The 27,531-nt window shown below is 35.5% G+C and overlaps 1 protein-coding gene across 1 annotated transcript in view; it reads right to left on the minus strand.

The window, feature by feature from the left end:
- LOC106469026 (PAX3- and PAX7-binding protein 1-like) overlaps window positions 1–27,531 on the minus strand; it is a 59,814-nt gene that overhangs the window by 11,093 nt on the left and 21,190 nt on the right. Inside the window, exons 6-10 of the mRNA XM_013929480.2 lie at window positions 17,456–17,544; window positions 16,299–16,501; window positions 4,146–4,335; window positions 2,900–3,023; window positions 1,533–1,632 (exon numbers count right to left, since the gene is read on the minus strand). Coding sequence (XP_013784934.1) covers window positions 1,533–1,632; window positions 2,900–3,023; window positions 4,146–4,335; window positions 16,299–16,501; window positions 17,456–17,544 — 706 coding nt within the window. The remainder of the gene's footprint in view (window positions 1–1,532; window positions 1,633–2,899; window positions 3,024–4,145; window positions 4,336–16,298; window positions 16,502–17,455; window positions 17,545–27,531) is intronic.

Here is a 27,531-nt window from a genome sequence, read left to right on the forward strand (position 1 = left end):
TAGTTATTAATATATATATATATAGTTAAGTTTAAGTTTAAGTTTTTAACGTTTTAACGTTAGTAAAGTAAAGTAATAACTTAAGTATATGTGTGTGTGTGTGTGTGTATATATATATATATATATATATATATATATATATATATATATTGAAAATAAAGTGGTTTAATCAGATTTTGAATGTAACAGTACATATGCAGAAAGTAATTTAAAAATGGAGATGGGGGAAATAGGGTTAAGAATATCTTGTTGCAAGTTCATATTTTCTGTGACATAGTGTCCTATGAAACAATTGAAACTGTTGCTTGTTGCTCAACATGACTAGATATTCTTTTGGAGAAATGACATTCACATCCAATATCTGGCTAGAAACGAGTCTCAACTCTTTCTTAGATATATACCTGGGACAATTTTTTAACAAAAATAAGTAATGCTTTGTAACTTGTACTATAGTTGTGTTTTCTTCAAGCGGAAAAAAACAACAAAAACAACCCTGAATAGTAATGATTGAGTATGGATGTTTATTTCATAGTTTAACACCCCAAAACCTTAGGCCACACCATTTCCTTCAATATTATATCTAGTAGACTCTGAAGTTTGTTGCAATTTCTTGTGGCCTTGAGCATACTTATTTTTCATGTGATTGTACACTAGACTACTAGAAGCTGCATTCCCTTTGTCACCACATGAAATTAATACTCTACACAATTTGCACTTCACTTTAAGTTACTAACTACTTCAAAGGGATCCCACACGGTGCCCTTTTTGTTTATTTAAATCATTCAAGACAATTACTGAAAACAAAGGTTATTACTGAATAACTTCCTAATTCAGTTTCTCAGAATTCACTGTAGACAAGCCTGTACATGCCTTGTTTACTGACTATTGTTGAGACAACACTCGCTGACATAATATAAATCTCAAATATATATATTGAGAGCTGTATATAGGTCGTGATTTAAAGAAACACTGGATGTGTCCAGAAAAATGACTGTTCATAAAATGTTCTTCATCTCTCTAAAATACCATTACTAGCAAATGAAGACACCAGACTGGGATGATTATGAGTATTCACCTAGAATTATTATACAATTCTTTGTTAAATATTGTTATTGAATTATATTGAGTCTGTAATAAGTTCACCTTTTTCCATATTTACTGATATTTTCCAGTCTCCAGTACCTTGTGAAACAAATGAACTGTTTAAATAAATACATCAACTATTCAACAGCCAAATATTTTGTTGTGAGGCAAATGACTAGGCTGGATTTTTGGTATATATTATATTCTTAACACACACATTAAAATCTAGAAACAACAAACTAGAACAAAAACATGAAAACAAAAAAAACAACATTTCATCAGGTTTTTTATTAGATATATCGATAATTCAAAATAAACTTAAATTTTTAAGATCTTGTATAACTTCCAACATACACAAAGAAACAATGGTGTTACTTAGCAAAACTTCATAAAAACAATAAGAATCACTGCAAAATCATGTAATTACTTGTCATAAAAAACTAACTCACCTACGACCTTCTCTTTCAGCTTTACGCAGCAGTTTAGTTTCATCAAAGATGTTAGGTTTATCACTCTGTACTGCTAAACTGGGGCCTCGAAGAGTCTTAGCTTATAAAGAAACATTTTAACACTTAAAAGTTTATATTCTTTACAGTATATATATATATATATATATATATAGTATAATTGATTTAAAAATGAGAGGAAAAAGTCTACATGTCCATTAATAGGAGACCAAATTAAATTTTGCAGTTCTACAACTCAAGAACAGATTTATACATACACACACACACACACTCTTTCAGTAAGCTTACTTCACTGCTGAAGTTATGCTAGAAATGTCAGAAGTTAAAGTGTGCACTTATTAATAACCACAGAAGAATAGTATCAGGCTGCATTTTAATTTACATTCCTCTTAATTTGCTCATTACAAATTTCGAATCAGAGATGTGTGAAAATAGTATTTCAGAGTTTTTTGTCAGCTGGGTTGGACGATGATGAAATAAAACTTTACTAAAAACCATTTATATACATACATACATGTAACAATAGTTACATTATGAATATCAAATGATGGTGAGGCATTAGAAAACAGTAGGCATAATATTCATGATAAAATTTTCTCTCTCATTGTCTAGACTGGTTAAAAAGTTCTGAAACCAAACAAAAGGATAATGGTCAACAGCTTTTTGCAGACAAAATACAGATCTGAAATACTAGTTTTATTTGAATTTTTGATTTGAAATCTGTAATTAAGATATGAAGAAAAATGTGGACAAAAAATACCTATATATAATAAGATTCTGTATGTGCTTGTCTGTGCATCCTGTAAGTCCTCCTAAACCACTGGTTGCACCGACTTCTAAAAATTTTCATTCCACTCCTTGGGAAACCAGGAGATTTCCATAAAAACCTTCTCTTAAACTGCTGGACTCACCAACACCAACTTCTAAATGGTGCAAACAAATAGTCTCGGCCTCAAGGTTTGCACAAAGGTAAAGCTTTTCACCCAATCCCTTAAGGAACCCAGGTATTTCACAAAAACACTTTTATGGGGATTCCCCAAAAGCAGCCACCAAATTTGGCATTGATTTATGTTAAAGCATGTAAATAAGTAGGCTTAATAATTACCATTCATAACTTGGGTAAAGAAATTGATATTGCATTATTGTGGCCCTGTAAATGTGGGCTATAAGCCGACAGGTTCGCTGGTACTAATATAATTTCATCATGGATATTTGATCTATTGGTTTCCAGTTATTTGCTACTGTTTAATATTGAAACCATAATGGTAAATTATTTTTTACCAGTAGTTTAACTGAACATTTGCTGAATGTAGAATACTCTTCAGTAGTAGTTAAACTAACACACTTACTAAACATGGTAGAATACTCCTCAGCTTCATCCTTGACATCTTGGTGTCGACGTTCTACAAGCCATTGTGCACGCTTTTTAAGAAGATTGTGTATTTTTGTTTCAAGTGCAGTTACTTGAGGTAACTAAAATGTAAAAAACAACAACAAAAACAAACTTTAACCCAATGTGTACAGAGTCAGTCCTTTGGATTGAACTCCTACTGGAGAATTAATATTTACTCTATCCTGAATTTACTGCTTGTATCTTCACAAAATTTGGCAAGCTTTTAGTGAACTATACAAGCCTGTTGTCACAAAAATTTGATTTTTTTTAATGAAGTATTTTTACTAAAGATTTATTTGGAAATTTACAAATTCAGTCTGACTCAAACTCTGACTATTCTGAGTGCACAGTAATTTTCATGTTAAGAATAAAACTAGTTTTATTTTAGTTTTCATATTTCATTTGCATAGCCTTTAAAACCTCCTACAGGAATATCAAAATTTTTTTTAGTAAGACTTTATATTTTATCTGTAATTTTTTCTACTGTAACATTAAATGCATGAAACTCAGCAATGTAACAAAATGAAAAGTTGAAAAATATAAAATAAAACCAATAATGCCCTTTTTTCTGGAATGAGCTGAATGAGTAGAGACAATTACAAATTATCTATTCTAACTGCCTTAACTTCTAAACTTTTCACATCTGCTTTTTCTAATTTTATGGTTTTATCACTATTCTTTAGATGCACTAATTTGTAGAAAAGCAATAAATCACAACAGGAGCCAATAGTTTATATAGTTTTTGTTTATATCACAGTAAAGCAAGAAGCTTGAAGGCTAGAAATTTATATTACGGCTTAACAATATCTGTAATATAAGTCTGTAATTTGAGCTCAACTCAAAAGATAATATAGGGTAGAAAGAAAATTTAAAGCAGCAATATGGAGTAAAGAAGTGTTTCATGATGCAGATAAATGAAAAGTGAAATTTATTTAAATATATCTTTTTGAAATCAAGAAATTAAAACTTACATAATATTAAATTTTGATTCATAATTAAGTTTTAATGCCAAGTTTATTGACATACATTGATGGTAAAGTTGTTTAATGTAACTATAAAAAAGTTGTGACATGCACTTTGACCCACTTGGGTGAGTAGGGTTAAAACACCACATATAAATTAACAATCTCAGTAAAACATTACAACCTTTAAAAAATAATTTTTTTTATCCATAGAGATGGAAAATTAGGTTTTATTCTCACTTTGATATCCAAACACTCTTCAAGATCTTTAATGTAGTTCCTCATCTCCTGGTAAAACCTAAACTTCTCTGACAAGACTGGTTTTTCTATTTCAAGCTCTTTAATGTGTTTCTCAGCTGCAAGGATTTCATTCTGGCATGTTGTTTGTTGTTTACAGTGAGTTTCATACAAGTTTTCAAGTTGAATAAGTCTGTAAATTATAAAGATAATCTTATTAGTAAATATCAAAAAGTACACATGTGTGTGTGTATGTACACACAATTTGTTTTAATAACAGGTTTACAGTGAAATTATACTTGGCTTACCATAATATAAGCTAATTCATATGCAATTAGGGGTAATAATGATCGTAACACAGTTCATACTTTCTTTTAGAACACAACCTAACCTAATATGAATACAGAGAATTTTTTTCATGGAAATGGGATGAGATACAGAACGAAAGAAAAGTTGCACATCCAAGCTTCTACAGGATTGAGTACTTTATATGAAAACTATTCCAAATATTCAAATCAGCAAGTCATGTGACAACCACATCCAATGTAAAGTTGTGGTGAAATAGAAAATATTAGAACTAAACTTTTGACACTGTTTGAGGTTTCATAGGAAGTGTGATGCCACTTAAAACTGATTGCTTTTTAGAAGGGTATGTAATAGCTCTTTCCAATATTTGAATATTTAAACACTCAGATCACAAAGATGTGCTCAGACTGGGGATTTAGAACTTCACAAAACAATGGAAAACAAGGAAAATGTATCAACTTGGAGCATCAGGATCAACCAAAAAGAGACCTACAACTAGTCATACACCAACCACGGTAGAAAAGGATGGCTTCTTGTAACTGGTGAGAGTCCATGATCACAAAGGTCAGTGATAAAATCCATCCACATGCCCCAGGCAACAGTACACAATCAAAACAAAGACATATTTTCTTCTGGAAACAAGGTAAGTGGGTATTGGTTCACCAAGATAAGTCTTCCAGTCATACTTCCCCCATTCAACCATATTGCATATTTCAAGCAGCTGGAGAATATAATTCTAAGAGGGGTGGTAAATAAATTAAAGAGGGAGAACTTAGAAAACAGATGTCAAAATTCTCATACTAGGGGAGATCGAGAATTTTTAAAATATTTCCCTATAAATTATATATAATGTTAAAATTTGATTTACTAATTATGTTTTGATGCCAACTTTATTCATGCATATTGATAAGAAAGTAGTTTAATTAAATTTTGAATGTAACTCTTTAAAAAGTTGTGACATGCACACTAACCTACCCACAGTGAGAGGCTTAAAGCAGGCTCTTTCGGGATGTAACATTTCCTAGCAATCACAAGTGCCAAACAATAATGAGGATTAACCACACTTGAAATGAATGTTTCAGGGCCCATGCTATCCTTGGAAATACTTTCTCTAATGCCAATTGTGCTCAGTCTGATTATTTAGTACTACACAACACAATTTTCCTCATGAACAAGAATCCATCAAGAATTTTGAAGTCAACCTTAGACAACTATCTTGACAAACTTTCAAAAGATTTTCCACTATGTGTGAATTCAAACTTCCAAAACTATATTAAAAGTAGACTGCAAATACAAAAGTCCATTGAAGTTGCATTTGGAGCTTTACAATGTATATGATTTAATGAGGCTGTTGTTATTTCTTCCTTACATCACATTTCTGATAAACCCAATCATGATTTTGAGATGTTGCTTGAAGCCTGTACACTTTTGTCTTGTAAGCCTTGGTCAAGTTCAATTCTTTATTATCCAGAAAATATGATCAACTTCATTACAGTGGCTTTATGAGTCAGATGGTTCTCTTTCATACGCACAGCCTTCACACCGCACATGAGCTTCCAACTGGCTTGGGGTGTAGTTTTGTAGTTTGTTGTTGTCCTAACACTCTGCTGTGCCAGTTTTTCCACTTTAATGGAGAACACTAAAGGCTTTCTTCTTCAAAACATCATGTTTTTGGCTATACATTGTTTAACAATATCACTATAAAAATATCCTTCTTCATGAAGAGCTGTGACACATTCCTTCAGGCAATCACTGATAAATGGTTGGAATTTGGCCAGAAACCAAATACATAGATGATAAACATGTCATTCACAGTACAACAGCTCATTAACTACTGCGACAAAGTACTGTATTAGCACATAGGAAATGTCTTTCTGAAGTGCAATTAACCCTTTATAAAACTACTATTTAATTACCACTGAAGTAGAACAAAATATCACAACAGCATTATGTATGACAAAGTAGATCATATGCAACAAGAATATGAACTTAGGCTTGAATACTGTATTACACTATAATAGAAAATGTTTCAGAACAGCCAGCAAACCTTCAATTACATATAAATAGTAGTGACCAGTTAGAAGCAATCTGAGACACAAATACAGTGCATTTACACAGTAGTAGTAGTAGTAGTAATTATAAAAATAACAAGATTATATAAGTAAGTTGAAGTGTGAGCTCTGCAAATATAGTGTTACATATAACAATGTATGACATATACAATGACACACTTATCAAAATATAAATATAAAATCCAAGCATTAAAATTGAAGGCATAAATAATAAAACAATCTGTTAAGTATATTTCCAAACCTGGAAAACAAATTATTAAGCTGACTTAGCATTATTATTAGATATGATTTGAAAATAGATTTAAACTATCATTTTCATAACAAAATTTTGGATAAGGAAGTTTTCTAGTCCTTTTTAAATCATAAATGTTTCTGTTTGCTTTCTTATGCAAGTATTATGTTTTAAAGGTACATTTTGTTTTAAGCTCATAAATTGGATAAAAATTATATAATTGTAACATACATATATAAATATATTTATGGATATACCAAGATAGAGAACATATATTGGGGTTAAGGTTTCAAGTTTCACAGAGTAAACATTATCATTACCAATGTTTCCTCCATTTCAAAACAGAATAATTGATAATCAAATAATTAATGAAAGAGAAAGAAACAGTTACTACTGGAAAAAAACCACACAGTAGCCAAAATATCTGCAGTATTGTCCTGGAAGTTAGGGAAATGATGCAAGAGAAACAAAACTTTTGTTTAGAATATGGCTGTACTTGTTCAAACAGCCATCTGTTTGAATGCTGAAGGACATTTGGTTATTCAGCCTCACATTGAAATGGTTATCAGTAATGTTACAGATGCAGCTAGTGTTACAACCACTGTAGAACATCCAACAATGAAAGACTAACTTTCCAAGAACTAGAGGTTTCTAATTTAAGATTTATGCTAATAATTTCAACTTCACAAAGAAACAGGAACTGAGTGAAATGCTCAAGGGATTTGCTAATCTGTATAAATGGGAATAGAAGAATGGTTCGAAAGATGTTCAGCAAAGAGAAGATGGTACTTCCAATCGGGAGTATCCGTCTTTCTCAGATGACTCAAGAAGTGGCCACATTCAAGGATGGTAATAAGCCATGATAGAATGGGCTGATAATTATGGATAGCAATGCCATCCAATGCTAGACCCAATTCATCCAGTTGTGCCTGGATACGAATGCCACAGGTAGAAAATGCAGACCATCTGTTCTGAAAGACCACAGCCCACCGAGGAAGAAAGACACAATCCCAAGTGGGATGTTGTGGTAAGGATCAAAGCTGGGTAGCATACTGTAGAGAAAGTTGAAAATGGCAGAGGTGAATAGTAGGTTTGTGGGACTCGGTGTACAAACTCTGGACTGGAGAAATGCGGAAAGCCCCATGCCGAGCTGAAGCCCCAGATGGTGAATGGGGTCCAGCATCTTCAAGGCTGAGGTCCTGGCAGAATCACAGACCAATAGTCCAGTTTGGATCAAATAAGGGCACGATAGATCTTGAGCATAGAACATTGATAAGCTTCCCATGAGGTGGAAGAGAGGACACGGAGGATATTCAGTACACATGAGACATAGCTGCTTTATGTGAGGAATGAAAGTAAGCTTATGGTCAAAGATAAGCTCCAAGAACTTTGCTCAGGGACCACTGAAAGAACAACATCACAGAGAAGGAGCTCGATATAGAGGTGTAGACCATGTTGGTGGCAAAAATACATGCAAACGGTTTTGAAAAAAGAAAAGGTAAAACCGTTTGCTGTGGTCCACTTCAACAAACGATTGAGGGCAGTCTGAAGCTACCGCTCAATAAGCCTCATGTTCGATGACTGATATGAGATGTGGAAGTTGTGCAGTGATAGCATTGATCTTGATACTGAAAAGTGTGTCACACAGCCCTGAGGGACTCCAAGTTCCTGTGTGAAAGAACAAAAAAAGTGTCAAACCCATATGGACTCAGAATCACCTGTTGAGTAAAAAAGTTCTGAATAAAAATGGGTAGCTGGCCATGCAACCCATATGAGTGGAGGTCCCGCAAAATGTTGTACCTCCACGTAGTGTCGTAAGCCTTCTCAAGATAGAAGAAAACAGAAACAAGATGTTCTCTCTTGAGAAAGACTTTCCTGATCAAGGTTTCAAGTAGAATCAGGTGGTCCACAGTGAAGAGCTGTTGACAGAACCCACACTGGGTGGGCGAGAGGAGGTTGTTTGATTCGAGGAACCAAAAAAGATGAGCATTAACCATCCCCCCTAAGATCTTACAGACAGCTAGTCAAAGCAATTGGATAATAATTAGTAGGAATCTTGGGATCCTTCCTAGGCTTAGAGAAAGTGAGGACAATAGCCCGGCACAAAGCATTGGCAAAAATGTTCTCCTGCCAGATCTGGTTAAAAACAACCAGAAGAAGAGCAAGAGAGGCAGGAGAGAGATGGTGCAGCATCTTATAGTGAACATCATCAGGTCCAACTGATGTACTGCCAAATCAAAGAAGAGCAAGTTTGAGTTCCACCAATGTAAGGGGGCGATTATAGTTATAGAGACGATTGGTCCAAAAGAAAAGAGGCGATTGCTCTGCCCGAGACTTGATAGAAAGAAGGTGGAAGAAGAAACAGAAGTGCTGGATGCATGAGAAAAGCTCTCACCGAGAGTATCAATGATGTTCTGTATTTCAGCAACTTCCTGGCCATTCGAGAGCAAGATGGAAGGAATACCTCCCACTGACCTTCCGAATCTTGTCTTATATGATGTTGGAACTGGTGGTAGAAGATATGCTAGTTATGAACTTAAACCAGGGTTCCATCTGTCTTTGATGTCTGACCTACTGAGCATGGGCACAGGCCCACTGGATAGCAATGCAGTTGGAAAAAGTGGGACACCTGCAAAAAGTATCCCAGGCCTGTTTCTGAGCCTTCCGTGCCTGCTGGCAGGTTGGAGACCATCATAGATGAGGATACCATGGGAAAGGTGTCAAGCTTTTAGGTATAGAATTAACAGCTGCTGAATGAAACAATCAGTTACTGTCTCCATGCAGTCATTAATAGATGGAAGACTAACGACAGCAAAATCAAGTTCCGAGAGAGAGGTGCAAGAGAGCCAGTTGGCTTGGTCCAACTTCCACCATGTTACTCGAGTTGGGTGGCACTGACCATGGCCAGTGTCCCTCAAAATGATAGGAAAATGATAACTGCCCAGTAGGTCACTGTCAACCCTGCAAGAAGAGTGATGGGGAGCAGATAGATAGATCAATGACAGTAAAAGACTAGATGCATAAAAATAAGTATAAGAACCAATACTGAAGTGAGAAAGGTTGTGATCTGAGAGCATACATTCAAGGAACGACCCCTCCCATCAATATTATCACAACTCCAGGAGACAGGTTAAGAAAACAAAGAGTGATGGTACGACCCAAGGAAACACAGATGGCTACGGCCTCCAAGGGTGTATCGGGTGACACTGACAAGGTGGGCATGTTTTGGTCGACCAGCAGTGCCACCCCTCCATGCACTCATCCATCACGTAACCTGTCATTCCAGTATAAAGATAACTGCCAAAAAAAAATGACTGTATCAGCAGGTTTAAGGGAATGTTTCCTATAAGGAGAGACACACAGGATGATAGGAATTGATTAAGGCCTTAATGTCATCCAGATTAGGGTGGAAACCTCAACAGTTCCATTGAATCAAAGTGGCCATTCTTATTTAAATGGAGGAGAACTGGGCAAAGAACCTTTCTGTTTATGACCACACCATTTTTCTTTACTAGAAGGAGGTCCATTGACCTCTAAGGATTCTTACCTTGGTCGAGTGGGCAGATCTCTGTCATTAGACTTAGATTCCAGTGACTGACGGTGTGTTTGTTTGTTTGTTATGAATTTCGTGCAAAGCTACATGAGGGCTATCTGTGCTAGCTGTCCCTAATTTAGCAGTGTAAGACTAGAGGGAAGGCAGCTAGTCATTGCCACCCACCACCAACTCTTGGGCTACTCTTTTACCAACAAATAGTGGGATTGACCATCACATTATAATGCCCCCATGGCTGAAAGGGCAAGCATGTTTGGTGTGACGGGGATTCGAACCCGCAACCTGCAGATTGCGAGTCGAGCACCCTAATCACCTGGTCATGCCGGGCCCTGACGGCATGAACAAATAATCATTCTGCATCTCGGGGCCAAAGAAAATAAACCCAAGCAGACACCAGAAGCCAGGATCAAAGGAGGTGGATCCAAGCAGTTACTGGAAGGAATGGTGGGGACAGAGATAGGAGTAGATGTTGACTTGTCAACTCGGTTATCCATTGAGCGCAAAAGGCTCTTCACCTGATGCAAAAAAAGACTCTGATGGAGGCATGAAAAGCTCTGTCTGCACTCCCACTGTAGCATAGTGCAGTGGCATATGTCCGAGTTGGAGTATGGGAAAATAACTTCCAGGCCTCAGGGTAAGAAACACTGTTAACAGTTTTTAACTGCTGTACCTCTTTTTCCTTTACCCACTTAAGACAAGAACGAAAGTAAGAGGGGATGGGAAACATTATAGTTAACGCAGTGAGGTTCCAGTTGACACTCATAGGCATCATGTTCTTTGCCACCACAACAAGCACACATTAAAGAACCATGACAAGATGCCTTTGAATGACTGAACTGCTGACAATGAAAACACTGGAGGATTAGGAATATATGGCCATACCTTACAATGACAATAACCTGCCTTGTCATAGGCAGGCAGACGTGGAGATGTAAATGTCAAAATGAGAACATTGATAGGCAGTATAATCCCATTTTTATAAGAAGAGATACGTTGCACTGCAGAAACTCCTTGACAGGAGAAACCAGCGAGAATCTCTGACTTGGTGATGTTCTTTGAATCCCTCTCAACAATAACTCCTTGTGAGGAATTCAAAATAGCATGGGGAGTAACCTCAATGGGTATATCCCCCATGGCCTTAGAATTCAGGAGGAGTTCAGTATGTTTTGGTGTAGATGTTTCCACCAAGATGTCCCCAGAATGTAGCTTCTTGACTGATTTTGGAGAGCCAGCAAGACCAGGTGAAGAATTGGGAAAATTGAGGAACAGAAGAAAGGAAGGGAAGGAAGCCATGACGAAGAGACCAACACCTTTGATAAATGGTCAAGGATGAAGGTCTGATGGTTCAGAATAGGAAAGACGCTACATGAGGAGTTAGTCCCTAGGCTGAGGCAAGGGACCGGACATAAACCAAGCGTGAAGACAGAGTTTGGTGACATTGGGATGAAATATGTCCAACTGAGATTGACAGAAGAGAGACCAAGACAGAGATTAGGGCAGAGGATGTTGCACAAGTATAGGCCAAAGCAGAGGGAACCAAGGCTGTGCAGGCCAATATGGAGCAACCAGCAGGGTGAGACAAGGAGTGGTCTGGATGAGGGATAGAAATTTGGATAGAAGTTAGATTGGAGATTAAGCACAGATATGAAGACCCATCCAATCATGACTGAATGCATCAACACCCACAGCTGAAGGTTGTGGAATGGAAAACCAAAAGGAAGGAAGTTTGGTGTTCCAGTGTGTGACAAAGGCAAAGATAAGTGGTGTCCCCAGTTGAGAACACACCCACCAAAAAACCTGTGGATGAAGAGGCTGGTTGGATGAGATATATGATTGGCAACAAGATTCATGGCTCCAGGAACATGGCAAGCTAGCACTACCATGTTGTGATCATGGGCCGAGAAAAGAAGATAGAGTCCAAAAACACAGAGATCTGGATTTGATTCCACCTTGCTTGGTGATATAACTGACAACAGTGGAATCGTCAGAGTGGACCATAACCACCCTCCCCCACAGAACTGGAAGAAAATGGGTCAAACCCCAATACATCTCAGACCAGAAATTTCTTGAGAGTTGAGGATAGACCCACCAAAGATGCATCCATGAACAGATGTAATTCTGGATGAGATGGAGGAATGGGAACCCTCACTATGGTCTGATTCCTGATCACGGAAGGAAAGGTAACAGCTTGACCAATGGAAATGAGAGCTTCCAAGGAAGCCTACATCCCCAAAAGAGATAGAACTACCATGAGAGAAAGAGAGGTAAAGGCCTTTGTGACTCCTCATTCAATATCCCTGAGATGAAGAGGAGAAGGCTAAGCCAAATTGAGGTGTGAGAATATAAGAATACCCCCAAATGAACCAGGTACTGAGTAGGGGTAAGAATAAACATTACCAACTTCATCAGAAAACCCACTCATGCTGCTTCCTGTAGAAGCAAACATATGATTCACTGATTGAGAACAGGATTAGGCAAGTAGGAAACAGTTGTCCATATAATGATGAGTATGAAGATCCAGTAGGTGAAGGTGATGAGCAAATGAGCAAACCACCTGACAAAACACATCAGGAGCTGAAGAGAGACTGAACAGCAGTGCCCTAAACTGGAACACTTGACCCTCATAGATGAACCAAAGAAAATGATGCAACTCTGGAGGAATGGGAATGTGAAGATAGGCATCTACCACATCAATACTCACTGAAGTGAGAGAGAGGACTCCATGGTGAAACGAGGGGGCTCCAGAAAGGAATTCAACTAAGACAGACATATAATTGGTCTCCAATTGCCTGTCCTTTTGGGGACAAAGAGATGGGAATAAAAGCCTGGAAGAGTAGAAACAACCCGCTCAATAGCTCCTTTATGTAGGAGGTCTTGAACACCTCAATAAGACAACTGTGAGAGGAAGGATCCCAAGCAGGAGGAAAGGGAAAGGAGGTTGGGGACCAGAACCAAAGGCAGAAACCAACCAACAGAACCTATAGATCTGTTATGAAATACCAACACAGGTGAGAAGTGGAACATAGGGGAATGAGAAGATATAAATGTTGAGAATCCATAAAGGGATCTGAGGCATGATTATAAGCTGAGGCATATTGATCCAACAAATGAGGGGGATGGGGCATGCCCATATCCGACTGTAGTTGATCAGAAAATCTCTGAAAGAAAACACTATTGTTGAGAAAAGGATGAAAAATATAATAATCAGAAGGTGGATTTTCACCCAGTAAGGCAGGGGAGGAATCATAGGATATGGGGGAAACACTTAAAACTTCACCTACCTGATTGACAAGTTATACAAAGGGAGTGGAATGTGAAATATCCAAATTTTCTTCCTTGTGATTGTAGGCATTCTCAGAAATACGGTCAGGTGAAAGAGAAGAAGAAATTGCCAGCTGAATGTAAGACTCTAACTTCCTATAAACCAAGGCTTGAACTTTCTCAGCAGATAAAGTCAATCCTGTGAAGTCATGCCACGTGTGTTGTCATCTATGATGGGAATATCATTGCTCACCACATTAAGTCTTGAATTCATGTTAAAAATGTAAAAATTGGAAACGAGAATTTAGTTGAATGCAAAATTGTAGAAACAACTGAAGACAAGTGATAAGCACAATCAAAAACAGTAGTCACACTCGAAAATTAAACACACACCTAAACTGTGTCATACCAATCAAGAAAGTGAGGATTGAGCAGGAATAGCAGAGGGAGCTAGTTGCACCATTACAGGTGGCACAATACTTTTGGTGGAGAGTACAGAAATGGCGAGAAACTGGTGAGGTATAAAGACTGGTATGCTGATTACTAAAATTCTTTTAGCAATACTTATAGGGCAGTCAACAATCGAGTTAGCCTTTTGTGTAAGAGGAGGTAAGTCTGTTTCCAAAGATAAATTTCTAAATATTCAAGGTAAACATATTTCTTATGGAAGAAAAGGATAGTTGCAAGCAAAAAAATAAGGGTTGGTTCACAAAGAGTATAAGAGTATGAAGCATTAACACCTTCTTTTGCAATAACTCGAGACCCTGAGTCATAGCCCCTTTGAAAAGTTCTAAGAGACTGATGTGAAAAGAAGCTTCCTCCACTGTCCAAAGTCCACCCTTTGGAGGTGGTAGAGGGACACCTACTGCTGTGTTGTCCCTATTCAATCACCAGCTGAGATCCAGCAAACTGCTAGGGACATTGATATATGTTGAACTTGATGAGATGAGACCCTATAAAGTCTCTACTCCTTCAATGAAAGACCAGAGTGAGTTAACCGAACCAATTGAAGAAACCAACTTATCAAAGTGACAGGGATAAGTCGTGTAATACCAAAGGATCTCAGTGGATAAATAACCAGTGAAGTGTGCCCCTAAATGCTTCAGTGGTCACCACATAACATCAGAGATCCTGAAAAGGGCATAAAAGATGATCTGGATCCGAATGGTCATGTAAATGGGAAATGGAGGGAAAATGAATAGGAGGGAAAGCCTTATCTCCTTCCCTAGCTGCTGCAGTTTTAAGTAGAAAGGACATGTACTGATACAACAAAATGTAGTTGGATTGGTACAGTGTCCTGAGAACATGAAGCACAAACACAACTGAAAGTCAATGCCCACTAGTCAATAACAGAAGAAAATATGTTTTGAGTGAATGGTGATATAGTGAAACATGACCCCAAAGGTTGAAAAAGTGGACACGATAATCTATGGAGAGCCACTATGATATTCCAGTTAGGAATCTGGAAAGGGCAATGAGGACAGATAAACTGAAATGATTTTAAAAGTAATGACAAAACTGGGGCCTCAAAAACTTTTATTCTCTTAGAAAAACGAAAAGTAGCTGATAAGGTAGCCTCAAAAAAGGCAACAGACAAAGGTGTCAAACCTTTGTGAAACATCCAGAAAAAGCCAGTCATCCCTGTAATGGTGAGTGTGAATGCAGAGAGAGTAAAGATGATGTGAAAAAGATCTGACTATCTGGCAAAAAACGCCTGGAGCAGATGAAAGTCCCAATGGTCAGGATATAAAGGTAGGCATCTGCGAAGTTGAATTTTACCAGGGGAAAAGAGCCACTGAAGGGCAAGAAACAACTCTTGTACACTGAGAAGGCTGGAGGAAGTGAAAAGAAAGGTCAATGACAAGTCACCAATCACCCATCTTTTTCAGTACTACAAACAGCTGAGACTAAAAACCCTTGAGGGAGTAGGTGATGCACTCTATTGTCTCTTTGTGCAGAAGGTCCTGGATGGCTTGTGCTTGACAGATGGAAGTAAGAGGGTCTTTGGGAGAGGAAAGCCAACTAGTATGATAGACAGGAGAGGAGGAGACATGAACTGAATGACCATTCTGTTCCTGAGAACTTGAATGACCTACTGATCTGTGATTAGTATCTCCAATATTCACATGAACCCTCTAAAACGAGATCTCACCAGGCCTGACACTATAAGGTAGTCAATGATGCTGAAATAGGTGCTCCAACCTGCAGAAGGAATCTGGTAAGGTCGAAATCGCCCTTATGTTCCAATGGATTGTGGTACTGAAGCAGGAGGTCTGGAAACTCTAATGGGAGAAGCAGTACACAATCCTGTGGAACTTTGGGACAGTTGAGAAGCCAGTTTAGAAAGTGAAGAATGTAAATGGACCACATCTACTCGAGATTCCATGGATTCTGGAATTTCCACAAAAATAGACTGTATAAGAAAAACAGCTTCTCTGAGATCTCTAAGGGCCAATGTAGGAAAGTGAACTCCTTCCAGTAAGGCATCTCTCTCTAAAAGATCCCAACAACAAACCAACCAAGATACCAAGAAGAAAGCAGAAGCCATATAATCTGACCAAAGTGGAAGTTAATAGATGAAATATGAGCAGGGGGATCTATGATAGGCCTCAGACAACAGTTGCAAAGGTGATAAAAAATCCACAACTGTAGTGCAAAAGATTTAAATGGATTCACCTTTGATTTTCTTTATACATGTTGAACTATACTTTAAGAATTTTTTTTCACTATACCTGTCTTGGAGCCGAGCCTTTACATCTTCAGTGGTTATAGTTTCTTTGTTCTTGAAAGTTGGAGGGACATCCATCCCTCGTGGTGGTTCCAAACGTCCATTTCTGAAGCTGTGAGATGAACCTCTGGAATCTTCATTTTCACTTGCCAAATGGATATCAGCATGTAAAAGAACTGAATCACCAACTTCTCGTGGGTTAACACCCTGCAGTATAAAACACATTTATTGTAAAAAATGTGACTGAATTTTCTTACTAAAATATGAAAATAAAAAGACTCTGAAAGGATTACATATCCTGGGTCTTACTTTCAAGAAAATTCCAAAAATGTATTTGTTCATGAAAAGGCAGAGCTATTCCATACATAAATTTCTATAAATGCAGAAACATCTGTATAACAAAAACACACTAGTCCTGCAAGTCCAACATACAAATAATAAGGACAGCTAAGTAGAAAAAAAGTATATTTCAACAATCAATTACATGTTTTATTCACTCTTGTGCAAATTCCCTCTCTTCAATCAATGTCATAGGAATTTCAGAAGAAACTGTAAAGTGTTTTATAAACAGTGGTTTTTGCTGAACCCCAGGTGCCAGCTGGGAATTTTTAGTGAATTTTTTCATTAAAAAAAGGGGTCTTTTTTGCATGAACTGTAATGTTTTGCAATATAATTAAACATCACAGAAAGTACTTGTACATAATTTGAATTTCCAATAATTATCAAAATACTTAAGAAAGTCCTCATTAACACAATTCTACAAGGACTTTTAGATCTCTTCTTTTGACTAGATACATGAGTACATGCAAGTAGGTATTTTGCTGTGAAGACATGGCTGAGAAAATTGGCAAAGAAACTTAATTTTGTATAGCACAGAAAGGCTGCATGATTGGTTCACCTTCAATCTATTCTGAACGTTAAATTACATAAAAGCAGCATGTATTTCGTTTGTGTCTAAAATCCAAAACTTATAAAACTTAAAATTTGTACGAGGTTGGATTAAGTTACTATTCTGGCTCCTAAAATCAGATATTTGACAACCCCTGTTTATAACATAAAAAACCATAATATAAAAATATTCTGAAGGCTGCATGCAATATCTGTATTTGAGAGTGATTCATTACAACAATCTTGTATGTACAGAGTTAATTTTGTAATTACCTGAGTAATCCCCACACCTTTCCTGATCTGTTCTCTTTCCCACCGCTCTAACTCAGCTGCATCTTCATGTTCTAGCTCTTCATTTTCCACTGATAAGAAAATAATAATAATACATTTAACACCTCAAACACTTGTACCAAAATTCACTTTTTTTGTTCACAATTATATAGTCTTGGAAATAATTATGAAAACAGGGAGTGAAATGAACAACACCAGAGTACAGCCACATATTGATAATTTTAATTGTGATTAGGCGACATCTATCCAATGAGCCAGTTCTACACTAACATTATAACTATAAAAGTACAGAAAGTTATAATCTGCCCAGCACTTGTGCAGTAAATTTATTCATGGCTTCTAGGATGGAGATGCCACATGGCAAACCTGTAAAAATTAAAATTTTGGCTAGTGAAGCTTGCTTTATGTGTTATGCTAAAGCTAATTTCTTGTATTCAGGAGTTGTATGGATAATTAAAAAAATAGTAGTAAAATTAGCACTGTTGATAACAGAATTAGTACAGACAGAAAGCCCAAACTCTTCAAAAGTGATGTTAACTCTCCCACTACAGGCTCGGTCGAATTAACCAAGTTTATGACCTGAAAATAACCTTTATAATTTTCACACTATAACTTCTAATATGTTTTGTATATCTTCACGAAATTTCACAAGCTTTCAGTAATTATTAAGTTATTTGTGGACAAAAAATCAGAATTTTTAATGGTGCATTTTCACTAAACATTTCTCCATGAAGATGTGGAGTCAAAGCGTTGACTGCTCTGAGTGCAAAGCAATTATCATGTTAAGATTAAAAATACTTTTCTTCATCTGAAAAATCTGAAATTTCATTTGCATAATCTGTAAAACCTCCTAATCACAATATATATATAATTACTTTTTTCTTTCTAGAATGACTTCAAAGTGTAACATGAAACTACACTTTTTTTATCCTAAATAGCTGTAACCCTTTGGTACCTAGCTACTCTATCAGAGAGTAGGTAACATTGCTCCCGTCATATTTCATTCCAAAAACAAAACTAATTTCAGCTGTTAGGTTTAGCCTCTCCAGCATAATATTTTTTGCATTCATAGGTGTCTCAAAGCTGTTTTAGTGATTCAAAGTAGAGAATAATTTAAAAAAATAATTAAACCTTTCAAATATAAATAATATATAATTAACTGAAATATAAAAGTAAAACCTAAATGCAATCTAAATGTTTATCAAACTAATACATATAAGGTGAGAAACAATTGCCAAATGCAATCGACACCGCTCTCAAGAATAAATTTGGCCTCATCATAAAGGCAATGAAAGTAAATCTATAACATATGTTTTGTGTAAGAATAAACAACCATGAAGGATGACTTAACTCTTTCAGCATGGGCTCGCTCCCTGAGACCAAACTTGTAACCATTTCGTGCTTGTTATAGTTTTCATGCTATAACTTTTAAATTAGAATGTGATTGTTAACAAAATTTGGCAGATTATCAGTAAACATTACAATGCTTTCATATGCAAAATATCAATTTTTTTATTAAGTCTTAAGGTTTATAAAGCAATGTTTTTCTCATGTCTTTTTTTTTCTTTTCGCATGTTGCCTATTTATCATGCGAAGTAATATTCATCTTAACATTTAAAATATTTTTATGCATCAGAAAATTTTGAAATTTCAGATGCAAAATCTTTATAATGTCCAAATAGTTATCAAACGTTTCTTAAGAAAAATTTTTATATTTTATCTGTTACTTTCAGTAATTAATCTCTGTACAGGTTCGGCAAATCTGACTGATCTCGCAACCACCATAAAAAATTAGGAAATAAACATAAATTATCATCTTTCATTCTAGAATGAACACAAATTATAACACGAAAACATAAATGTTTAGATAAAATAGCTTAAATTATACATTTATACATTAAGATTATACATTTATATATATATATTTGTTATTTTTTTTTTATATTGACCTTTCACCTATGTCTGGCTAACAATATAGAAGCTACAACGATGCGGCTCTCGTGCACTCATGTTACCGTATCAAATAACATAAAGGTGACTTCTGGTCTGTACAAAGTAACTTGTCTAGGCTGTGTTTTAGTTGACCAGTATCTTGTAAAATACAGTCACATTTCAATTATTATACATTATATATGTATATAGATTATTGATATTTTGAAATAAATTCTTAAAGTTATTTTTTCCTAAAACATAGAACAGTAAATAAAGAAGTAAAGCAAACAATTATCTCTGCTAGTTATGACTTTTGTACTTGGTTGCTGCTTGATGTAGGTTGCTAAGCCTTTAAAAAAAATTGCACATGGAGGATATGAAACAAAAGTTTTTTTTTAGATTTATATATATACATTTGAATAACTAAAAAATCATAAATTACTACATTAGTACCATAGAATTCCACTATAATTTATCAAGCTTAGTAACTAAGATGTATTATAGTCTCAAAAAATATGAAATTTTGAGCAAACTCAAGACAAACCCTACCTCATTGAAATATTGGTTCAAAAGAAAGAAATGGTGAAGAAATGGTGCCAAGTCCATTAAAATGGCTGAGAAAGCCACCAGGGAGACATTCTGAGCTTTCTATTGGTTATTCATGTCATATAGAGAAGTAAGTATATATAAGGGAGCATTTCCAAAAATGGAAAGAGGTAGGCGGGGTGCCACTGTGTTTATTACATGAGCAATATCTTAACAAATTGAAAAGTTATGAGCCTTTTATTTTATATTCTAGCTTGTCAATATCAGTAATTTGAGTTTCTAATTTGTTCGAAACAATAGACTTAGTATTTGACTTCACAAACATCTAATTTGAACCAGTGCTGCATTCAACATATCATGTGACACACAAACATTGATGTTTATCTGTGCTTTTTTAATATTTGCTTTTAAATTAAGAAATTGACTAATATATAGTACTAAAATTTGAATTATATTCTAAAGTTTGATACCAAACTTATTGACATAAATTCATGAAATAGTAGTTCAATAAAATTTTGAATGCGAGTAAATGAAATGACATGGCCTTTCACGAGTGAACCGGTTTTGAAAGTGTTAAAACAGTCACTAAATGAACTCTGTGTAAACATAGTTTATTACCAGCAAGAAAGATGTTTTTAACAATAGTTTTTTCTTTTATAACAAAGTCTAAAGTTCAGTTGCTATAGTCACATACACTTCAAGTGAGAGTAAATGTGATGCTTTTAATTATTCTTTTAGCAGTTTCTTTTGAAATAAAGGAATAAAAACTTAAATAATATAAGGCTTTGGATCATAACATTCTTGATAATGCTAAGTTCATTAAAATACATTGCTAGTAAAGTGGTTTAATTAAATTTTGAATTGATTTCAGTAACACTTTGTGACATGCTCAGAAAGGCATTTAGAAATGGTACTGGGGTTATATGGTTAAACTCATTACAATATACATCTGCTTATACTTAAACTTTATTGCTTTATTGCCCTTTGAACCATAACTAACTGATACTCCAACCATAAAATTTGTAAATCACTTGGTGAATGTGCAGCTCATGTTACCCTATCGAATTACATAATGCACAAACTAAGTGCGAGTTGCTTGAGAGCATTCCTCAGGAAAAAAACTTTATTATTATTCTTTATTTTACCTATTCTAACCTAAAAAGTTTCTTATTTTTACATTTTAGTTACTTTTACAACAATAAATCAAGAATACACATAAAAAACACGAAATAAAGTACTTATCTAGGTCTTCTTTTTTGTGCTGTTGACTGTCAATGTCATATAATCCTATCTTTTTATTCTAATGGTACTACTGCACTAAGTAATTTTTTTTAAATTAAATAATGCACCAAAGAACACAAAATAACAACATGCAAAAAGCAAACAATGTCCCATAACTATCAAAATTTTTCTGGCTTTCTAACTATGCGATAAGAGCCATTATAAATTCAGCTAAGCTCGTTGATGTGATTCCTGTGGGAATAAAGTATGAACTGGAAGTGAAATATACAATTCTCTGTGCAGAAAACAGTGCAATATAATATGTTATTTGATAGATTAAAATCTTGGCTTCCTACTGGTTATAAATATTGACAATTTCTGAAAGAGAGGATGTGACAGGTAGGCATGGCAAGAGGGGTCTTATTTTCTATTTGGTAGCTCTCTAATTAAATAAAATTGAAGGCTATAAACATTATGCTTTGCTTGAGTGATGATGAGATTATAATGAGTAACTTTTGTTAAATTTAGTACTTCTTGAAGAGGTGGTAAATAAATTAGAGAAGAGGGGATGCCTAGAGAGAAAATATCACAATTTTCATACTAGGGGAAATTCAGTAATTTTTTTAATTGCCATATAAAATTATGAACTTAAAACATACACTATTAAAACTTGGATTATTAGCTATATTTTTATGTCAAATTTATTCATATATCAGGATAACAAAGTAGTTTAATAAAATTTTGAACACAACTCACTAAAACCCTGTGATATGCACAGAAAAAGATGCCCAAAGTGAAAGAATTAAGTAAATCAGGATAAGATCCTTACATGATACATGACAATCTAGTAGAGATCGTCCCAATGACCGAGATGTGAGTATGGGTTTGAATGTTTCCTCCAAAACAGCAAGATACACATTAGTACTATTAAAGTGGCCTCAATGGATGTGTAGCTATTTAACTTCATGATTCCCAAAGTGAAAGAATTAAGTAACTCAGGATACGATCCTTACATGATACATGACAATCTAGTAGACATCGTCCCAATGACCTAGATGTGAGTATGGGTTTGAACGTTTCCTCCAAAACAGAAAGATACACATTAGTACTTTTACAGTGGCCTCAATGGATGTGTAGCTATTTAACTTCATGTTCACAGAAGGGGGCCAAAATGTGAATGTCATGACTTTTTATAGTTACATTCAAAATTTGTGTAAATTATTTTACTATCAATGTATCTCAATAAACTTGGCATCAAAATGTAGCTAATAAATCCAGTTTTATTGTTCTATAAGACTTAATTTCTTAATTCAAAAGGAAATGTTAAAAATAAAATTACTTCATATTTACTCTTGTATTTCATTCGAGAAATCTATGTTGTAACTTGTTTAATTTATATTTTATCATTTCTACAATACAACATCAACAGCGCCTTACAATTAAAAGTTCAAAATTCACACATTGACAGGCTAGAAAATAAGAACCTTATATTTTTTGATTTACTGAGGTATCAGCATATTTAGTAAACATACCAGAGAAGCCTCTCATCCCTTCATTCTTTTAAAGCAATTTATTTACTTATATCTACCTGTCTTATGTACATTTATAACCAATAGAAAGAGCAGATTCTGGACTGTGTAAATCTGATGGTTGTTTGTCAATTTTATGGCAAGGAAACCAAAATTTGCTGTGAAATGCTGAAATGTGTTTACTAAAATTGCTACTCTAAACAGAAATGAATTTCTTTAACCTACTTATACTTTAATTAGAAAAACAAATAAACTGTAGCAATTTTGTGACATTCTATTCTAGTGAGTGATAATTTGTTTTCTAAAATGCATATTTAAAATTTACAGAAATAAATTTATGTTTGTCTCATTTTCAGAGAATCAACAAGGTTTAATGACCATGTCTCCCTAGTGTTAACATTTTCCTAAATTAAAAGTGTATTTGATATAATACTTACCTCCACTGATGCTTATAGCTATTACTTGACTGCCAGGGTTTCAACCTTTGCCCATCTAAACATTGGTTTGATTTTTTCTTGCTTGCTCCAGTCTTTTATGCCCCACTCAACTGCTCTTGGCAATATACTCTCCACCTACGTCAACGCACCCTCTATTCTGGTACTGTATATAAGCACCTCATTTAGATAGTTTTATTACATTTTTGAGACTGATACCCTCCTAGTTTCTAATATGGCTTTTAGTGGGGAGGAAGGGCATGAGAGTGTCAGCAGAGGTAAATATTACTGAAAACACATTTTCAATTTAGGAAAATGTTACCTTCCAAAACACATTTACCTCCTCTGCCACTTATAGCTAGAATTCCACACTGAGAAAGTGGAGGGGCTGGTGAGGGCATTATCCACACACAAAGATTAGGGGTGTACCAAGAAAAGAATAGTACCTGAGTGGGGGAACCGCACTACATCCAGAACAGGTATGCTCTTCACTGGAAACTTAGTTCTTGTATCAAGGGTGGAATAGTACATGAGTAATCATCATTATAGACCAGCCCCAACCAGACAGCCAAGGTTCCACAATGCGGGGTTGGAATTAAGGGGTCTTGGTCCCTATATCCCACATTGGTGGATAGAGAAATTGGACTACAAAACTATATACATAGATATATTTTTGATTGGATCCCAACCTATAGTCATAGAGTGACGTGTTCTGAACCACCAGAATCACTACAAGACAGTAAGCAACAATGAAGTGGACAAACTTTCTCCTCCACCTGAAGAAGTCCACAAAGCAACACCCCAGGCTCAGAATGACGAGATCGTGTATGCCTTACTCAACCAAAGGAACTCATCTAGTCAGAATTATAAACATTTGTCCTCACTCCCCAACCAAGTGGGCAAGAAGCATTCCACTTGCCCCTGAAATTATGGAGAGGATGTGGAACACTGTGCTCAACCAAGGACCCAGGATGGGACTACTCTGCGTTCGAAATTACAAGGAGATAATGAACATCCTTCCATGAACAATATAACCAACCAATATTGATCAAAATAAAGGACCATGCACACCCCAACTGGATAGCTTAGCATAAATCAGAACCAGTAGGCTCCCAAAAAGGTTGGTACCACGCCTACTAACACCTAGGGAAAACATCCAAGGACCTGGAAATGAGATCACCCAGTTTCACCCTCTTCTCCAAGAGTGGAAGAAAACACTTGAACGCTCTGAAGGAAAAGCCTCTGTCCACCACCTCAGTAAATGGAAACTGGGTGTGGAAAGGACTCCCTAGCTCCACTAGTAGAATCTGGGAGATAATGCAAGTTGGGGAGTCCTGAGGAACAATGCTCTGGAAACAATGCAATAGGTGAACCAAGTTCCCAAAATTTTTAAAAGTAAACCACCCTGATTTATTCAATATGATGATCCCCTTTAGCTTTTCTCATGATAGTCCATGAGTAGAGGTCCAGCATGATATGGTAATACCATCTTAGTGAGCTCCTAGATGATCTTATGGAACACATCATTTGTACAGTGCCTGTTGCAACCGGTAGTAAGTATAGTTAAATTGTTTGCTAGTGTGGAATTGGATTGATAAGAGCACACATGTCTGGGCAACACTCATCACAGAGTGGGATCCAGTGGAAAAAAGAGAGGTAAGGTACCCTGGAAAGTAAAGAGATAAGAGGAGGACAAGGAATACTCACTCCTCCTTATAACCTAGCAGATATTGTCAAAATAGCCACAGGGGATAGTCAAAAACCCTCAGAAGAATAAACTGTCAGAATCATGTAAAGAATGCAAGAGAAATGTATTGGGAGAAGGCCACATACCAGCCAGTATAATATTGTCTAGTGGGGAATTCAAACAGGCAGCTACAGACATAGAAATGTGACAAATCTGATGAGGTGTGACTCTAAGAAGTTTCCTTGACTGGAAAGGAAGTTCAGAATAAGCAATATGGATCAAATTGCGAAGTCACCTCATCAAAGTAATTGGGGATAAATATCAGTTTCTGAAGAATCCCATAGAATAAAGAGTCGAGTTCCATCACCTCAAAAGGAGTTATTGAGAGCCACATAACGCCTCAGGGCTCTGACAGGATATAACAAACAATCTGCTTCCGATCGGTTCTAGAGGTGAGAAATAGCTAGCAAAAGAATTGGTGAGAAGGATTTATCCCTTTCTCTGGCTGCCAGAGTCTTAGGAAGAAAGGACCTATCAGGACAGAAGTGGAGTGATAAAGAGTCCTGTGCATATGTAGTGCAAACAACTCTGACCCATGACATCCACATGCCAGCAGCAACAAAAATACCCTTTAACCATGTCGCTATGGGTGACAGGTCAAAGGCCATGTTAATGTGTTTGTTGACTTGCATTCAAAATTTTATTGAGCTACTATTTTATGAACTTATATCAATAAGTTTGGTATCAAACTGAAGATTATACTTCAAATTTTAGTATCATACATTATTCAATTTCTTAATTTAAATGTAAATATTAAAAAACACTTAAACATTGATTTTTGTGTCATATGGTATGTTGAATGCAGCATTGGTTCAAATTAGATGTTTGTGATATCAAAATAAAAAGTCTATAGTTTTGTACGAATTAGGAACTCAAATTACCAACATTAACAAGGTAGAATATAAATTAAGAATCTTATTTCTTTTCCATTTGCCGAGATATCGCTCATGTACTGAATCAAACACAGTAGACTTGCTCACCTCTTTCCATTTTTGGAAACAGTCTCTTATATACATATACTTGTTTATATGACATGTGAATAACCAAATGAAAGCTCAGAATGTCCCCCTTGTGGCTTTTTCAGCCATTTTCATGTGTTAGGATGCCATCTCATTCTTTCGAAACAAGATTTCAAGGATGAAGGTTGTGTATTTAGTCTACTCGAAATTTCATATTTTTTATGACCAAAACAAAGCTTAGTTACTAAACTTGATAAATTATAATGAAATTCTATGGTATGAATATAGTAATTTGTGATTTTTTGGTTCTTCAAATGTATATATAAAACTTGAAAAAAAAATTTTGTTTCATACCCTCCACTTGCAAAATGTTTATAGGCTTAGCAACCTACATCAAGCAGCAACTGAGTACAAAGGTTGTAACAAGAGATAATTGTTTGCTTTACTTCTTCATTTACCGTTCTGTGTTTTAAGAAAAATAAGTTTAAGAACTTGTTTGTAGATGGTAATACATATATAATAATTGAAATGTGACTGTATTTTACAAAACACTAGTCCACTAAAACACAGCCAAAACATGTTACTTTGTAAAGACTAAAGGTCAGTTATATACTACTGGATACAATAACATGAGAGCACGTGCACCACATCACTGCAACTTCTGTATTGTTAGCCAAGCACAACTGGAAGGTCAATATAATAAAAATAACATATATATATATATCTTTATGCATAATGTTATGAGATTTAAGCTACTTAGACTAAACATTTGTGTTTTCGTGTTATGATTTGTAGTCATTCTAGAACAAAAAAAAAGCATAATTTATATTTATTTCCTAATTTTTTATGGTGCTTATAAGGTTAGTCAAATTGACAGACCCGTATAGTTAGGATAGAGAAAATAACAACAAAATATAAAATTTTACTGAAAACAAATGTTTGAAATGTATTTAGGAGGTTTTAGAGATTACACAAATAATATATGAGATTTTTGACACGAAGAATAGTTTTTAATCATGACATGAAAATCACTTTGCACTCAGACTAGTAATGAAACATGAAACAGACTCAATATTTACACAAACAAATGTTTAGTAAAAATACTTCATTAAAAAAAATCTGATTTTTTGTGTACAAAAGACTTTGAATCATAACAAAAAGTCTGCCAAATTTTGTGAATATACACATACAGCATTAAAAGTTATAGTATAAATACTTTAAGTGTGCAAATGTGTATATGAACTCATATATGTTATACTGATTCCATCGCAAAAGGGGTTAAGGGAAAGGTGATATCTAGTATATGAGGCTAAAGGCTCAACTGGATGTCGAGAAAAGGCATGAAACACCACCCTAATATCCAGTTGGGTACAAATTCGATGACGAGGAACCCACTTTGAGACTAATAATGGCTGGAGACGGCTTAAACCCGGCCCTAAATTAAAATCGTTACTAAACAAAAATTATGTAGAATCACACAATACCAACGTCATTTAGAAAATAACATGCAATAACTGCCCAGAATTCTACATAGGAGAAACAGGAAGAAAATTGGAAACCAGATTCACAGAACACAATAAAAAACCATCCCATGTTTTTCACCATTGCAACTCAAAAAACCATAGTATATCTATTAAAAACACAGTTATTTTAAACAAAGAACCCAACATAAACAAACGAGAAATCAAGG

Source organism: Limulus polyphemus, unplaced genomic scaffold (genome assembly GCF_000517525.1).
Source record: "Limulus polyphemus unplaced genomic scaffold, Limulus_polyphemus-2.1.2 Scaffold3268, whole genome shotgun sequence".
Lineage (NCBI taxonomy): Eukaryota > Metazoa > Arthropoda > Merostomata > Xiphosura > Limulidae > Limulus > Limulus polyphemus.